This window comes from Protopterus annectens, chromosome 1.part1, assembly GCF_019279795.1.
Source record: "Protopterus annectens isolate FY-2018-M chromosome 1.part1, PAN1.0, whole genome shotgun sequence".
NCBI classification, from domain to species: Eukaryota; Metazoa; Chordata; order Ceratodontiformes; family Protopteridae; genus Protopterus; species Protopterus annectens.
The window spans coordinates 1,221,446,586-1,221,464,081 of NC_056726.1; the positions used below are offsets into that span (position 1 = coordinate 1,221,446,586).

At 44.4% G+C, this 17,496-nt stretch overlaps 1 protein-coding gene across 4 annotated transcripts in view; it reads right to left on the minus strand.

Moving 5' to 3' along the window:
- LOC122809357 overlaps positions 1-17,496 on the minus strand; it is a 1,358,270-nt gene that overhangs the window by 805,508 nt on the left and 535,266 nt on the right. For all 4 annotated transcript variants that reach the window (XM_044080823.1, XM_044080814.1, XM_044080796.1 and 1 more), the window contains exon 8: positions 6,556-7,746. In XM_044080823.1, the coding sequence (XP_043936758.1) occupies positions 6,556-7,746 (1,191 nt within the window). The remainder of the gene's footprint in view (positions 1-6,555; positions 7,747-17,496) is intronic.

Sequence of the window (17,496 nt, forward strand, 5' to 3'; positions counted from 1 at the left end):
GTTTTATTTGGGATTGCATGATCCATGCATTCCTGAAGGTGTTCATAGAATGCGTTTATAAAGGATTCTGTGGTCTGGGCCGTATTTTCCACAGGCCCGGGGCTTTGAAGGATTCCACCTCGGTTTTGAGGAGTGTGAAATTTGCTTTAGAGAAGTTTTTCACTGTGGTTTTCTGGACAGGGGGTGGGGTCGGGATGTGAATATCCAGTGAGATTAGTTTATGGTCTGATCTTACCAGTGAGGGATACACTTCTGGTCTGGAGCATAGAGTCCCCATGTTGGTGATGATCAGGTCCAGTATGTTTTCCCTCTTGTGGGAGTGGTAACAAGTTGTTACATAGCATTTGAGTTTATAAATTCTAGGAACCTTTGGGCTAGGGTGTTGGAGCTAGAGTAATGCTCCCAGTCTATGTTTGGGTAGTTGAAGTCGCCCAATATAATGGTGTTTGGAGAGACCTTCATATTTTCCAGTGTTCTCAGAAAGGCTGAGTGGGGTTCCTGGGTTTGGGAGGGTGGTCTGTAGCAGGCTATAAACTGGAAAGCAGTTTTACCCACTGTTAGTTGCACATGGATAGTCTCTGATGCTTCGTGCTTTGCCACCAACCTGGAGGTGTGGGTATCTTTGATGAATATCGATACTCCCCTCTTTTGTGGTTCGGTCCAAGTTTTGGGGCGAAAAGCATGGTATGAGGTATAACCTGGTAGTGCTGGGGTGCTCTCGGGAGCCCTGAACCAGGTTTCTGTTACTGCACAGATATCGATGTTCTCCATGCTAAGGAGAGTTTTGAGTGTGTGCATCTTGAGGTTTAGACTTCTGGCGTTGAGTAGCATTACTCTTAGTTTATTATCCCTTGTGATACCTATGGAGGTGGGTTTGTCTTTTGAGCCTTGCCTAAAAAAGGCACTATGGGGGTAGCAAGAGCCTTTGCCAATATCCGAAAGCCCAGGGGTGACAGGTGCAAGCCGTCCCTAGCGAAGCATCGTGGCTTGTCGAGCATATCATCCCAAGCTGACAGGCATTGGATCCCCTTTGACTGACACCAGTACTTAAGCCAATTGTTGAAATTGATCATCTTGTCTTCATATTGTGGCATCATTCTTGGTGAGGGTAAGATGCTACTCAAGGTCAGGGTCATACCAGTCTGGGCTACATGCTCAGAGAGCTCCTTTATGTCTCTTTTCATGTAGTCTAGGGAGGTACGTCTCAGGTCATTCACACCAGCATGGACAATGACTGAGTCATATTTGTACTTGCCTTGGAGTGACCTGAGTGCTTGTGTTATGTGGCGGATCCTAGCACGTGACAGGCTGCTCACTGTGACCCTCTCCTTGTTCAGCCTGGTGAGCGGGACGTCAGTGTGCCTGACGATAGAGTCACCTATTACAACTGTATCAGGTGTGTTGTTTAGTCTTAAGGGCTGTGACTGTTCGGCACACTGGCTTTGTGAGATATGTGTTGCACTTGTTTTGTTTTGGGGTAGCGGTTGCTTGGGTGTCTGCTTTGGAGGTCTCTGCTGCTTAGGCAGATCTTTATTTAGAGCCTCCGAGTATGTTTTTGTGTGATTATGTGTTTGGTTTGCTGTCGTGGTAGGTCTATGTGAGACTGGAATTGTAGTGAGTGTGGTTTCCTTCTCCTCCTGACTGGTTATGCCAGTACTGAGTTGAGAGAGCTTAGCCTCCAGTTTGGCTATATGGTTGCATCTCTCACATGTGTTGGAATTTGTTGGGAGGAGGAGAGGGTTGTCTGTGTACATGAGGCAGTTGTAACATTGCCTCAAGATTCCCAGATTCACCAGCTGGACCGGAGAGGAGATTGACAACTGACCTTTGGACATGCTAGAATAATATTGGGAATTCCTTAATAATTGAAAACAAGGGCCAGTGGGGAGTGAGGGTGTAGTGCTTTTAATTTTTAGTGCTAACTTATATAATTGCTTTAGCGCGCAAGTGCCAGGTAACTTAAGTGCAATGTGTTACAGGTAACTTAAATGCAAAAATGACAAACAGTAATTTTCTTTCAAGTGAAACAAGGAAATAAGTACAGTCAGCAATGCAGATATCACTAGTGATCCACAGAAGCGCTGAGAAGGTGGTATAGTTTTTTTGTTTTGTCTTTTTTAGTAATACCTTGCACCTTTAAAAAACTGACTTTAAAGTGAGAAGGCAAAGGAGGTTCAAGGACAGCCAGCCAGAAATAGCTGACACATGGGCCTTCACATAGGAATAGGCTACGCCAGACTGGAGCAACTTGCACAGATATGAGAAAACCAGAGAGAACCCCACTGAAAAAGGGTCCTGGTTATGAGCATGGCACCAGACAGAAAATCTCTTCCATTTGGACATGTAGCACTTTCTGGCTGCAGGTTTTCTTGCCTCCTGTAAAACCCTGAGCAAGTCATTAAAAAAGAGGTACCTAAAAAGGATCAAAACAATGCCACCTACAGTGTCAGCTGAAGATTGGACAAGTAAGGATAGACGACACTTATGTGTGAGGAGGTCCAACTGGTGAGTAACTTGTGGTGATTGCCCCTGGCCAGATGCATTAAGAGAGAGAACCAATGCCATTTTGGCCAAAAGGGAGTCACTAGCAAGATTTTTGGGGAGTCTAGCTGAATCTTCTGCAATATTCTTGGAATTAGGGGAAGGGGAGGGAAGACAGAGAAACATCCCCTTCTATGGGAAAGAAAGGACATCTGTCTTCCATGGTGGATGACATGGCACTCTGGAACAGAAACGAGGGAGCTGCCTGTTCAGAGGGGAGGCAAAAAGATCTACCCGAGAAATACCCCACTGATGGACTATGTCCTGAAACACTTCTCTGTGAAGCATTCATTTTTGAGCCTGTGTTTTGGTCCTGCTCAAAGTGCCACTTGATTGTGCTCTGAAGGAATATACACTGTCTGAAGAGTTAGCTGATAACTGAGAGTCAGATCCCAGGCCTGAAGAGCCAGCCTGTACAGAAGGTAAGACTTTGGTGCTCCCCTGCTTGTTGATATACCACATCATTGTGGTGTTGTCCATGTAAACCTTCAGAGGACCTGGAAAGCATGGGGTGAAAAGCCTGAAAGGCCAGTTCAGAGCTCTAATCTCTTTGATATATGACTTCTGAAGGGGGACCAGAGACCTTAAACTTTCAGGTGACCACAGGAAGCCTCTCCACCCCATGTATGAAGCATCGGTGAACATGTCATGAGAAGGAACTGAAAACTGAAAGGGTAGGCCTGGTTTGAGAGTAAATTGCTGACTCCACCACTCACATTCCAGATGTAGACTAGGAAGGAGAGGCACTGAAATCCAGAGGGTGGCAACACTGAAGCCACACTGACTTGAAGTACAACTGAAGCTTTCACACATGCAGTCTTGTGAGAGGCAGCGCTGGAATAGAAGAGGCAATGAATCCCAGGGCTTGAAGAAACTCTCTAACTGGAATAGAAGGCAGAGGAATAAGAGACTGAAAGACAGCTGTCAAGGACAGAACTTTTGGAGATGGAAGAGAGGCCAACATTGGCATAGTCTGACACCTGCAACCCAGATACACATGATCCTATGGCAGGACAGACTTTTGGAAGTTGACAGTGAATCCCCAGACATTAAAGGAGAGATATGGTAAACTCTAGATCCTGTAAAAGGTAACTGGGAGAAGATGCCTGAAGCAACAGGTCATCTAGTTAAGGAAAATATCTGAATGTCTTGGAGGCTGCAAAAGGCAATCACAAGAGCTAGGCATTTTGTGAATACCTTTGGGGCAGTAGAGAGGCCAAATGGTAAAGCAGAATAGTAAAAATGAGAGGAAGAAACAGAGAAATGCAAAAATTACTGATAAGGTAAATAGGAATATGAATGTAAGCATCCTTCAGATCCAATGACACCAGAAAAGCCTGGGGTAGTACAGTACAAGAGGAAAGGGTTTGAAAAGTAAGCATTTGAAAAGGAAGGAACCTTGAGAAAGATGGTGAGCAAGGAGAGATCCAGAATAGGTTTCCAAGTGCCTTCCATTTGTGGATTCAGGAATATCATGGAGTAAAATCCCTTTCCTTCTTGGGAAGGAGGGACAGGTTAAATAGTTCCCTGGTCCACCAGGGACCCAAGAATCTCTGAGAAATGAGGAAGCTGTTCCAGAAGAGGTTGGGGAATTCCCCCAAAAAGGAGGGAGAAACATCCATATCATAAAGTATCCCTGTTGGATGATAGAAACCAAGAAAATGAGGTAAAGAGCTGCCAGTTTGGAAGACAGAGGGACAGTCGAAGGGACAAAGGAACCTGGCCAAAGGGTGTGGGGGGGGGGATGTCAAAGAGAAGCAGGCTTGTCAGATAAAGGAGGCTTCTGGACCACAAGAGCCTAAGAAGACTTAGCAGGAGGAGCTTGCCTACCACCCTTCATGTCTTTAGTGTCCTGATGATGTTGCCTGTGAACAAAAATAGACCTAGCAGTATAGTTCTCTTGAACTTACGGAATAGGAAACACAAAATATTTTTAAGGTCCTGCAAAGCCTCACCTATTTCTTGAAGATACTTAAACATATCAGCAGCAACAGTCCCACAAAGATTTTTATTATCTAAACGAGCATCCAGCAACGTGGCTTTAATGTCCTCAGATAAAGACTGTAGACAAAGCCAAGAGTAGCACCTCATGACAGATCCTAAGGCCGCAGCTCTGGAAGATACCTCAGCAGCATCATAGCTGTACGTGACAGAGTGATGAGCCACTTGAAAGACAGAACCCAAAATAGAAAAAGCAGAAGACTTACCTTCAGAATCGGGCAGGTCAGAAATAACCTAACAAGCTTAGGCAATCATGATCAGAGCAGATCTGGTCATGTGGGTCTGGTAACTGATGGGCCGAAAGGCCAAAGTAGAAGTAATATAAACCTTCTTACCAATCCTCTCCATTGCCCTACTATCCTTATCTGAAAGCAGAAGCTTGGAAGAGGGCAAAAGCTTAGAAGGTTTCTCAGGGGAGACTGACACCATAGCAGAGTCAGCAGAAGGCCACAAACAGGAAATGACAATCCTCAGGAACCTTACAGAACCTGTCAGGTTTCTTTGGAGCAGAAGGATGAAACATCAGGAGACTTAGAAGCAGCTACAAAGGTGTCTAACAAAGCAGCCACCACAGGAGGTACTGCAGACTGTTTAGGAGTGTCCACTTGAAGCAACTCATAATGCCTCTTCTGGATATCATACACCTGAGAAGATTCTCACTTAAAGTAGTCCATCATCCTATCTATTGTGTCTACAGAAGGAAACTTGGGACTAACAGAATCCTCTTCAACAGAACCACAAACCAAAGGTGAAGGCATCTGGGAAGAGTAAGACAAGGACCCATTATCAGACTGAACCCTCAACTGAGGAATTGGGATCCCCAGGCCATTTGGGAGAAGTTGGAAGTCCCAAGGGGGAGTAGGCACAGAAACCCCTAGGGGAGGCTTCAGGGACATGAAGGTAGCATACAGGCCCTCAGTAAACTCCTGCCATTCCCTTTCAGGATGCTTAGGGCATAAAGAAGTATGCCAGTCTTCTGATTTTTCTTGCCAGGAACATCAGCCCTAACAAACACTGGAGGTTCTGAACCCTGACAGGATTCAACAAGAGTATCCATAATCTCTTATCTGACTAGAATCTGCAGACTCCCTCTAGCTAGGATCCTCTGAGATAATTAACTGCAATTCTCCCTCGATGTCTGGGGAAAACACATACAAAGCCTCAGAGGACGTGTGAAAGGAAGGATTCATGCCAGCCTCTGATAGGTTAATGGCAGAGGAATCTGATGTAGACACCAGACAGCCTACAGAGTTATCACCCACTTCTAGAGAAATGTCTGGTGAAGGCTGGACAGCCAAAGAATCCGGTCGAGATTTCTTGGCCTTCTTCTTACTTAATGGCATCTTGGGGTTAATTGATTCTGCCATGCAACCCTGGGCTAACAGTTTAAGCCTCTGGTTTTCTAGATGGATGGGCAAGGAAGATAAGCAGCTTCTAAGGGTCTTAGTCACAAATATCTTACAAATGCTAAAAAAAAAGACACTGTTCATGACAATCCTTATGGGGATTGTGCCTCCCACACTGAAATGTTCCCTTCTTGGATGACATGAATTCCTGGCAACCAAAAAAAAAAAAGAGAGAGAGACCCCAACGGGGCACTTATCTGAAAGCTAGGTATTTAGCACAGCAATAGGGCATTCGGACTGAATAGTGATGATGGTGTTTAGACTGGTGGCAAAGAAGTTCTGGGTAACTGTCTCCATACATTACCATTATGCCCTACATACTGTATGATGAGCACATGTGTGATGTACGGGGCAATCAAGATCTGAAGGCTTTGTACACTGGAGGGATGTTGGGCTATCCTTAGCAGGAGATCCCTACAGAAATAATAATGCAACAGTGAAACAGAAAGACATCATATATCACAGAAAAAGGGCATCCATTTTTCACAGCATAACACTGTCTTCATGCAAACCATCACAATATGTATACAGAGGTTCAACCCATGCTTATGTCTTAAAATATGTTGCCAGACTTTAAGACAAAAAAATTCACAACCAACAAACATACCTGTCATCCTCAGCTATGACACATCTGTGGCGGACAAGATTGCCTTTCTGGCAGTAGGCCTTCCCACAGATGTTGCATTTGAATGGTCTAAGGTCAGTGTGAATCAGGAAATGCATTCTGAGAGCAGCTGTTGAGGGGAAGCGTTTGTTACAGACAGGGCAGTACTTCAGACCCCGGTGAATTATCACTTTAACTTCTGCCTCACTCTTCACGTGAATTGAAGGTGTGCTGGTTTTAGATGTTGTTTCACTGTCATTAGTTACTACTTCTTCCATACTGGTCTCCGACAGTTCTCTTTGGAATACAGCCTCCTTGGTCTTGGGAAGTTCAGGTTTATGAGAAAGCTGTAATTCATGTGTCTCCACTGTCTTGAAATACTGTTCTTGATTACTGTCTAGTAAAAGTGTCTCATTCTCACTTGCGTTATCTTTCTGTGCAAACAAAGGGATGCTCTCTTGATTTTCTGATACCCAGCACCCACTGGAACTATTCATCAAGAGCTCACAATGATGCTGTTTAAGTTCATCATTGCTTTCAAACATCTGATTGCAAAAGGTGCAACTTAAGTAACCATGGGTCGTGACCTGTTCCGTCTCAAGGACTATCTGCTTTTCATCCAGACCATGGTGGATTGATAAGTGATCTTTCAGTTGAAATCTCTGCCTGAAACCTTTATTGCAAACTACACACCTGTAAGGACGCTTTCCGGTGTGGGTTTTTCTGTGTCGCCGCATGGTTGAAAGATCTGAGAAACCCTTGTTACAAATATCACAACTAAATGGACGTTCTCCAGTATGGATTCTTCTGTGTCTCCGCAGTCCATTAGCATCAGATAAGCATCTTCCACACATCTCACACTCATACCTTGTCCTTCTGTTGCTGGAAGTATCTTGGGGTGATGCTTGATCTTGGCTTATTATGGTTCCCTCAGGGAAACTGAGGCATCTGATCTGACTGCCACTAACACTTTGGTAGACACTTGTCCTTTCTGGAGTTAATAGCTCCTCTATCGTGTGGCTGTGAGCCTGGATTCTCTCGATTTGCTGACTTACTGTGCATGGTATATCACAAGTTGTTGCTGTTGTCTCCACCTGTATGCGGACTTGCTCAGTATTCTCTTCCGGGCAGTTTATCAAAATCTCTTCAACAGGCTCCTCCTTAATACTCTTTGGCTGACCTTGTTGCGAAGAACTGAAAAAAAAATTAAAAGTTAAGAAAACCTGTTCCAGAAAATGCATTTAGTATATTGACCATGCACTGTAAAAATGAAAATTATGTACTTACCATAACAATAGATCTGTATTGTTTGCTTCTGTCCTTCCTCAGTGGATGGGTTACCGTATCAAACAAGGATCCAACTTTGGCCAAACAAAGACTTTGGATCCAAAGCTCAGGCTCCTCCCCTACCCATAATCTACTGTAACTAGTGAGTTACCCCAGATTGAATTTGCCCATACCCTAGAATAAAACCAGATACCTCACAGAAAAAGCCTGCTTCCTGACCTAGAGTTTAAAGAGTACATGACCAATTCATGGGGACTATCAGTGCAGTCATTCCAGGAACAAAGGAAAAGCAATAAGACAGGTGAAGGTGGGAGGGAAGCGGAGGAAGGATGGAAGCAGACAACACGGACCTATTGTCATGGTAAATACATAACTTTCGTGTCTGATATTGTCTGTTCCACCTGTTCCTCAACAGATGGGACAGAGTCCCCAGCTACCATAAACCTTGAGAGGTCTTATGGAAGAATATTTCAAAGGACAGTTGAACCAAAGGAAGCTCAAAACCTGGAGTATAAATCCAACTTGTATTGGGATATGAAGGTATGAAATTAGACCTAGTAGCTGCAGCACAAAAGTCATCAAGAGATAACTCTGGAGAAGTGGAGGCAACCACTGATCAAGACAAATGAGCCTAAGGTCCTTATATATACATGAAATGTATTCAGTTAACTAGTAAGATAGAGTTAATTCACACACTCCCCTTCCCAATTTGGCTGCAGAAAACAAAATGAACAACTGGTCTTTCTAACTTTCTTAGTGACGTGCAAATAAAAAAAAATAAAGCTGTTAGTGCACATCCAGCAGATGCAACTTATATTCTCCTCTTTTGGGAAATCTTGGAAAGAAAACAGGAAGGTTAATAGACTGATTAAGTTATAATTCATAAACCACATTAGGGAGAAAGGAAGCATTTTTTCTTAGAGTAACTCTATCCTTATGAAAACCAAACAAGGACCTTTACAAGAAAGGGCATGCGGTTCTGATACCCTTGCAGAGGTGACCATCATCAAAAACAAGGACTTTTACAAGAAAGGGCATTCGGTTCTGATACCCTCGCAGAGGTGACCACCACCAAAAACAAGGTCTTTCAAGCCAGATATTTTAAGTTAATAGTAGCTGTAGGTTCAAAGGGGGTTTTTGGTTAAGACCTGCAGAAGAATGGTAATTTCACAAGGAGAGAACAGAATCCCAAAGAGGAGGCCAAAGGAAGAAATGTACCCCCCCCCCCCCGCTTAGGAAGGATTTGGGCAGTCAAAGGGAAGCAATGGGTGATTAATGTTCCGCAATGTGAATACTGGAAAGGGCTGCTAGCTGAACCTTGATAACAGAATAGCTATCGCCACTGTGGAAAGGAGAAGTCAGGAAGTCCAAGATCACTGCGAGAGGGGCTGAAAAGGGATCTAAATTCCTACTGGGAGCGAGTGAAAATCTCTGATTTACTCTTATAAACCTTCCTGATAAATGGTTTCTGTGCAGAAGTCAAAATGTGAATGACTTGGAATGAAAGTCTAGACTGTCTAACCATCGTTGCAACTGGAGAAACCATGCAGTCAACTTGAGGGCCTGTATGCCCAAGTGAGGCATCTTGAATGGGTAAGAGAGAAGCTCCAGAGTGGGATCCAGTATCCAATGGGGAGTGAATCAAATGAACAAGTCTGCTGCTTCCGAAAAGTAACACTGTAGCCTTTCTCCACACTGCTTTCTGCACAAACTTCAGGATGACAAGAGTTGGAGGACAGGCATAAAGAAAACTGTAGACCAATTTTTGGTCAAAGCATCCATCAGGAACTCCTTGTCTTGCAGGGTTAAAACAAAGTATCTGCTGCATTTGGTGCTGGTGGGAGAATCAAACATGTCACAGCATGGTTGCCTCCACCAGCTGAAAATCTGATTCACCACTGTCAGACTGAGGGACCAGTAATGAGCTAGGAGGATACACCTGTTCAACCTGTCCACTAGAACACCAAACTCCCTAGTTATGAACATTGCTATCACAAAGCAGTAAGAAGGCATTGTCTACTACCAAATTCTCATGGAATCTTGACATAACTGTTAAGAACAGCTTCCTTCATGTTTGTTAATGCAGCAAATTACTGACAAATTGTCAGTCTATATGAGATCACACCCCTGGGAAGGGAATACTGGACAGCTTGTAATGCTAGGAGAACTGCACTCATCTCCTGGATATTGATGTGAAGACTGTCCGCTGAAGATTTTGGACAGCCATCCCTGAAAAAATGCCCCCCCCCAACCCATCCTAATTGTGAAGCATCTGTGGTCACTGTAACCTAGGGAAAAGGTAGAAAGTACAGTTGTGTATACCTACCATAAATGTAGATGTTCGAGTGTCTTCACTGTTGCAGTCATAACTGCAGGGTACTCCTGCTGGCAGGCAGCCCGAGGTCGGCCAGAATATCAAAGTCTGGGTCCGGCATCGGCTGTATCAGCCAGAACCCTGACATCAGAGCGTATGGGTATAAGGCTGACAGCCGACGCCATCTTCTCCAGCCTTTCTTGCCCCTGATGTCAGAAGCCCCCATAAACCAAAAGGTGTCCCAAAGGAAACACAAATACACTAAAAAGGTAGTGGAAAGGAAAACACAGTAAACAAATAGAAACAAGAGGGGTCTGGAGGGAGGGAAACACCGACTGCAACAGTGAAGACACTCGAACATCTACATTTATGGTAGGTATACACAACTGTACTATGTTCTTCGTGTTTCACTGTTGCAGTCATAACTGTAGGGTAGAATCCCAAAGCTGAGAATACGAGAGGAGGTTATGAAGAAGAAGGAGCAGCTAGACCCTGCAAAACAGCAGAGGCAAAGCCTGCCCTAGACTTAGAGTACAAAGGGAAGTTATAGTGCTTGGAAAAAGTATGCACCGAGCTCCAAGTGGCAGCCTCCAGAATGTCCTTGGTAGGAACCCCTCTGAGAAAGGCTGCTGAAGTGGCAGCTGCCCTAGTAGAATGTGTCCTGACGGCTCCTGGAATTTGTTTCCCATGAAGAGAGTAACAATATCTTATACCATGAGCAATCCATTTGGAAATAGTTTGCTTAGAAATGGCTTTACCAAGAGAACTGGAAGCAAAGGAAATAAGCAATTGATCTGATTTTCTGAAACTTTTAGTTTTGTCCAGGTAAAAACGTAGCTGTCTGTGTACGTCTAATGAATGCAAGATCCTTTCCCCCCTATTTTGGGGTTTAGGAAAAAAGTAGGAAGATGAATAGTCTGATTTAGAGCCACTCTAGAGACTACCTTAGGCATAAATGTAGGATTGGTCCTCAAAGAAACTCTGTCCTGATGGAAGATGAGGTATGGTTCCACGGCCATGAGGGCTTGAAGCTCTGACACCCTTCTGGCAGAAGTCAAGGCCAACAGGATAGCTGTCTTCCAAGATAAGAACTTAATGTCCGCAGAGGCAGCAGGCTCAAAAGGAGGCAAAGTAAGCTTTTCCAAAACATAACTGAGATCCCAAGGAGGGACAGGAGGAGTTCTAGGGGGTTTTAAATTCTTAGCTCCTCTCAGAAATTGTCTGACCAACTGGTGGGAAAAAATGGGAGGATCACAATTGAAATGTGCTGAAATAGCAGAAGCATGAATTTTAATGGAAGAAAATGAAAGACCTTTAATCAAAAGGTCTGAGAGATAAAGTAAGATAGATGAGATATCTGGTATTAAGGGATCAGAGCCACGATCCTGCATCCAAATACAAAATCTTTTCCACTTAGAAGCATAAGATTTCCTAGTACTAAGACGCCTAGCTTCCAAAAGAACATCCAGAACTTGTTTAGGAAGAGAAGAAGGGATCAATTGCCTTTGATAAGCCAAGCTGCCAGATACAGAGTCTTGATTTGAGAGTGAAATACCTGACCCTGATGCTGGGACAGAGAGAATGGGTCAGAGGAAGATTCCAAGGAGGTACCAACGAAAGATGTAGTACAGTAGGGTACCAAAACTGACGAGGCCAATTTGGAGCTATCAAAATGATTAGACTGGGTTTGTCCAGCTTTATCTTTAGCAAAACCCGAGGCAGAAGAGGAAGAGGGGGGAAGGCATATCCCGAAAGATTCCTCCAACTGAATGACAGGGCGTCCACTTTCCAAGCTGTCTTGTGGAAGGACCTGGTGCAAAAGAGGGGCAACTGATGGTTGAGATGAGATGCAAATAGATCTATCTGAGGACAGCCCCAAACTGCAGTTATCTTGCTGAATAAGTTGGGGTCCAACATCCATTCATGAGGATCCAAAATGTTTCTGCTTAGGCTGTCTGCTAAGAGATTTTGTTTTCCTGGAATGAACTGTGCCTGAAGATCCAGATTCAACTTTTGGACTGTATCCCATAAGGTCATGGCAAGTCTGCAAAGGGGGTAAGAGTGAGAGCCCCCTTGCTTGTTTATGTACCACATGACTGTGGTATTGTCTGTTCGGATTAGCAGAGGTCCTGGCTTCAAAAGGGCCTGGAAGGCTAGAAGAGCATTCTGTACTGCTAACATTTCTTTCAAGTTGATGTGCCATAGAAGGTGTTTGTTTGTCCAAGAACCCTGTTGGCATTTGTCTTGAAAATGAGCTCCCCATGCATAATCCGAGGCATCCGTGGTTATGGTCTGAGTAGGTTGAGGCAGACGAAAGGGCTTGCCTTTGTTCAAAACACAAACCCTGGACCACCAAAGGAATTCCTTTTGGAGGCAGGGAATCAGTGGTATCATTGTATCCAGACTGTGGCAATGTTGAGACCATACACTCTTTAGGTACCATTGAAGTTTCCTCATGTGAAGCCTCGCATTTGGAATCAACAGGATGCAAGAGGCCATGTAGCCCAGAGCCTGCAGGAATTTCCTTGCAGTGAGCTGAGTTAATGCTGCCAAGGTCTTGAAGATTGAAGCCAGCTGTAACTGTTTCTTTGGAGTGAGGAAGGCTTTCTGTAAACTTGTGTCCAAAAGAGCTCCCAAAAAGATCATTTGTTGAGAAGGAATCAAATGTGACTTTTTTGTGTTCACTGAGAATCCCAGTAGTAGGAGAAGACGTTGAACAAAATGCAGATGTTGTAGTAGAAGGTCTCTGCTGTCTGCCTGAATTAGACAGTCGTCCAGATAGGGGTAAATCTGAATCCCCTGAAGTCTGCAATAAGCTACTACTGGAGCCAGGCATTTGGTAAAAACTCTGGGTGCAGTAGATAAGCCAAATGGCAGTACAGTGAATTGGAAGCGTCTCGAGCCTGCCTTGAATCTGAGGTACTTTCTGCAATGTTGCCTTATGGGGATGTGTAAGTAAGCCTCTTTTAAGTCCAATGTTACCATCCAAGAATCTTGTGCGAGCATTGGAAGAAGTTGTTGAAGTGTAAGCATCTTGAATTTTGGAATTTCCAAAAAGGTGTTTAATATAGAGAGGTCCAGAATAGGTCTCCAGGAGTTTTGTTTTCTTGGGACCAGAAAAAGTCTTGAATAAAAACCTTTCCCCATCTCTAGAGGTGGAACAGGTTCTATGGCCCTTAAGGCTAATAAGGCGTCCAGTTGATTTAAGGCCTCTGTCCATTGATGTTTTGGCAGATCTGGCCAGCCTGAGGGCCTTGGCAGAGTGTGAAAGTGGAATCTGTAACCTTTCAAAATCACGTCTAACACCCATTTGTCCTGGGTAATGTGAGTCCAATTCTGGTAAAAAAGAGTAAGTTTTCCTCTGAGAGGGGCGTCCAGGGAAGGAGGACCTGGAGCCCAACAGAGGGGGTCATTGAGTCTGTTTTCTTTGGGTTTGAGATCTGTCTTCTCCCCTTCGAGGTGAAGAAGCAGTCCACTGTCTAGGTCTGTAGGAGGCCTGAGCCTGCGCCCTACCTCTGGAGCGCCTATATCTTCCCCTTTGAGGCCTGTCAGAGGTGGGAAAAGACCAATTTTTGGAGGGCCAATTCCTAGAAAATCTAGGAGGCTGAACTTGCAAGAAATCCTTTACAGTCTGCATAGACTTGGCTTTTTCTTCCATCTTTTTAATAACCTCCTCAGCCTTAGACCCAAATAGGACATCATGCTGAACAGGGGCATCTAGCAATTTTGCCTTAACTTGTTCAGGAAGATTCTGCTCACGAAGCCAGGCATGTCTCCTGATAACAGTACCAGAGGCAGCCGCCCTGCAAGAAGCCTCCAAGGCATCAAAACCACAATGTAAACTATGTTTGCTGACTTGTTCAGTAGCATGCAACACATCCTGTAATTCCTTGTCCTCAGCACATGCAGGAAAGGCAGAAATCCTTTGTTTTAAAACAGATAAAAGAAACTGTTGATACTTAAACATGTGAAATTGGCAGTTTAAAGCTCTAATAGAAAGGGTGGCTGAAGTATAAACCTTTTTTCCCCACCTGTCCAAAGCACGAGAATCCTGCTCAGAGGGGATAGGATTCTTAGAAGAGGCGGCTTTAGCAGCCTTGGAACCTTGCAAAATAGTTTCAGGATCAGCAGAAGGGTTCTTGAATAAAAATTGATGAGAATCAGGGACCCTGTAAAATCTATCAGGCTTAGAAGGGGCAGGAGGCATGGAATCAGGATTCAAGTTAGCTTCAGAGAAGGCATCATCCACAATATCAAGTACAGGAGGGATAGCTAAAGGCCTGTGCTGAGGGAGAAGAAGGAATTCCCTGAGTCTCTTTTTGGAAGCAGAATAATCCTGACCTTCCCAATGAAAATGCTCCCTCATCTCATGCAAGGTTTCCCCAAAAGAGAAATCTTCAGGGGGGGAGGCAGAGGGAACATAATCCTCTGCATCCGAATCCTCATAAGGAGGGAAGCAGTAATCCTGATCAGAGGAGGAAACAGAGGATACAGAAGCCTGATCAGAGGAATCATAAGGGATATCCTGCCTAGGCCTTTTCTCAGGAGGAGGGTGAGAGCCCCTTATCATAGTTAATAAATCCTCAGCCATCCGAAGTAATTGTTTCTGAGTCTTGGGAGCTGTATCCGAAGAAGCTTGAGTAGAATGTCTGGGTTTAACAGGAGTCTTTGACTTAGCTTTTGTCTTCGTGGATATAGTAATGTGTGAAGGCCTGAAGACCCCCTCAGAAGCTGGTACCTGCACAGCGGTTCCGGACCCATCTGAAGGAGCGACGTCCGACGGTCCTGCAGCAGACAAATTACAAGGCCTAGTTGGCTCACCATGCGAATCCGTGTCAGCCATCGGTTCTGAAGTGGCGGACGACAGGGGCTGCAAAAGCGCCTCACTGACGACCGCCGAACCCAAAGCTGGCTCCGGCTGCAAAGTGTCCTGTTTGGACCTTGGAGGCCTGTCCTTGTCTTTGCGCTTCTTCTGTAATTCGGTAGTCGGTTCCGACGACATTCTATAATTAAATCGTCTACCGAAGTAATTCAAGGCCCAATCGTACCTACGCTTGATAGTGCGAGAATTAAACCTAGCACAGAACCGACAACAAGAAACGTCGTGGTCAGGGCCTAAGCAAGGTAGACACTAAGAGTGGAAATCTTTATGAGGTATTTGTTTTCCACACGATACACAATTATTAACTTTTTCTGTCATCGGAGGAGCAAGAAAAAAGTTTCCCCAATGGGTACTTAGCTTTGAGAAGAGAAGTAGAAACTTCGGACAGACGACAATCACACCACGCTGTCTTGAAAACGCCAACCAACAGCTAGCGAACTGCTTTGCACCGCACGGCAAGAAAGACTGGAGAAGATGGCGTCGGCTGTCAGCCTTATACCCATACGCTCTGACGTCAGGGTTCTGGCAGATACAGCCGACGCCGGACCCAGACTTTGATATTCTGGCCGACCTCGGGCTGCCTGCCGGCAGGAGTACCCTGCAGTTATGACTGCAACAGTGAAACACGAAGAACATCAAAAGGTTGGCCCTGAGATAACATCAAAGATTCTAACCCCCACTGAATATGAGTTTTCCACATTTTTGTGAGAGGCACTGGAAAATCCATGAGCTGAAATCTCATTGACCACTGAATGGATAGAGTCCTTTGGAGCATTCTCATATGAAATTTGGCTAGGGGGAACTAAGGTAATAGTGGTTACTGTCGAACTGAGAAGACACAAAATTAACCTTGCTGGTGGCTTTTGACAGGAAAAAAGAGGTTATGTCTTACCATAACATTCCATCTGTATTGTTGATCCTCATTCAGTCATTACGTATGGGTATCGATTCCAAGCTCGGAACCGAGCCGGCCATTTTCCAAGCTTGCGTCAGCTTCAAACTCTCGAGCTAAACTCTTACCCACAATTTCCCTCTCCCTGTTACCTCAAATTGAGTTTGCAAGTTAAAGAAGGTAGAGGCTATCTCTGGTCAAATAATCTAAGAGAACTGGATGGTGAGATCCACCAGAAACCACAGGAGGGGGAAGGAGGAAGGGTCATAAAGACTGAACAAGGATCAACAATACAGATGGAACGTTATGGTAAGACATAACTTCTTTATCTGATATTGTTAATCCTCGTTCATTCCTTACGTATGTGACAGAGTCCCCAGCTACCTCTATTCCTGGGAGGCTCTAATGGAAGGACATTCCTAAGCACCATAGAACCGAAAGATGCTCTTCCCCTGGAGGCCAAATCCAATTTGTAATGATTGATGAAGGTATGAGGCGTAGCCCAAGTTCCAGCTGCACAGATGTCATGTAAAGAAGTTCTGGCATGGAAGGCAGCAGAAGTTGCCACCGACCTTGTTGAATGAGCTTTCATGGTAGTAGGCAATGAGATATTACGTTGTGTATACATAAAGGACACACAGTCCTTCAACCATCTAGCTAATGTGACCTTAGCAACAGCCAATCCTAATCTAGGTCCAGAAAAGGCAAAAAATAACTGGATTTACGAAAGGGTTTAGTCCTGTTTAGGTAAAAACGGATTTGCCTGTGTATATCAAGGGTATGTAGGCAATACTCTCCTCTGTTTGAATGGTCGGGAAAGAAAACTGGCAATTCAATGGCTTGATTAATGGACATTTCAAAGATCACTTTAGGCAGAAATGATGGATTAGTTCTCAGAGACGCTCTATCTCTATGAAAAATCAAGTATGGACTCTTGATACATAAAGCTTGAAGTTCTGAAATACTTCTGGCAGAAGTAATAGTGACCAAAAACAAGGTTTTCCATGACAAATACTTGGGGTCGCAAGAAGAGGCTGGTTCAAAATGTGCCATTGCCACAGCTTGTAGAACTAATGATAAATACCATGGTTGAATAGGTTCTCTAAAAGATGGCTTCAGATGATTCACACCTTTTATGAAGGTCTTGCACAATTTATGGGACATAAGAGAGGAATCTTGGACACACTCATGAAAATTAGAAATTGCAGCCAAATGAACAGGCCTGATTGAAACAGGTTGGCCAGATAGTCTAGTATTATCAACACTGGTGCTGAAAAGAGGTCTACTTGTTTATCTTTCAGCCAACAGGTAAATCTTTTCCACTTGCTCAGATAAGTAATTCTACTGGAGGACTTATGAGAAGCAATGACAATATCACGTACTGGTAAAGAAAGATCATTCTGCCTGGCAATCAATGGAATTGGAGTAGCCAAGCCGTTAACTTCAGACTGTTCAGGTTGGGATGAATCAGGTTCTGTGGGTGTGAGATCAACTCCAGGATTGGATGGAGGATCCATGGTTGATCTAGTATGTGAGGCCAAAGGAATGGGAACCAAATCTGTCATGGCC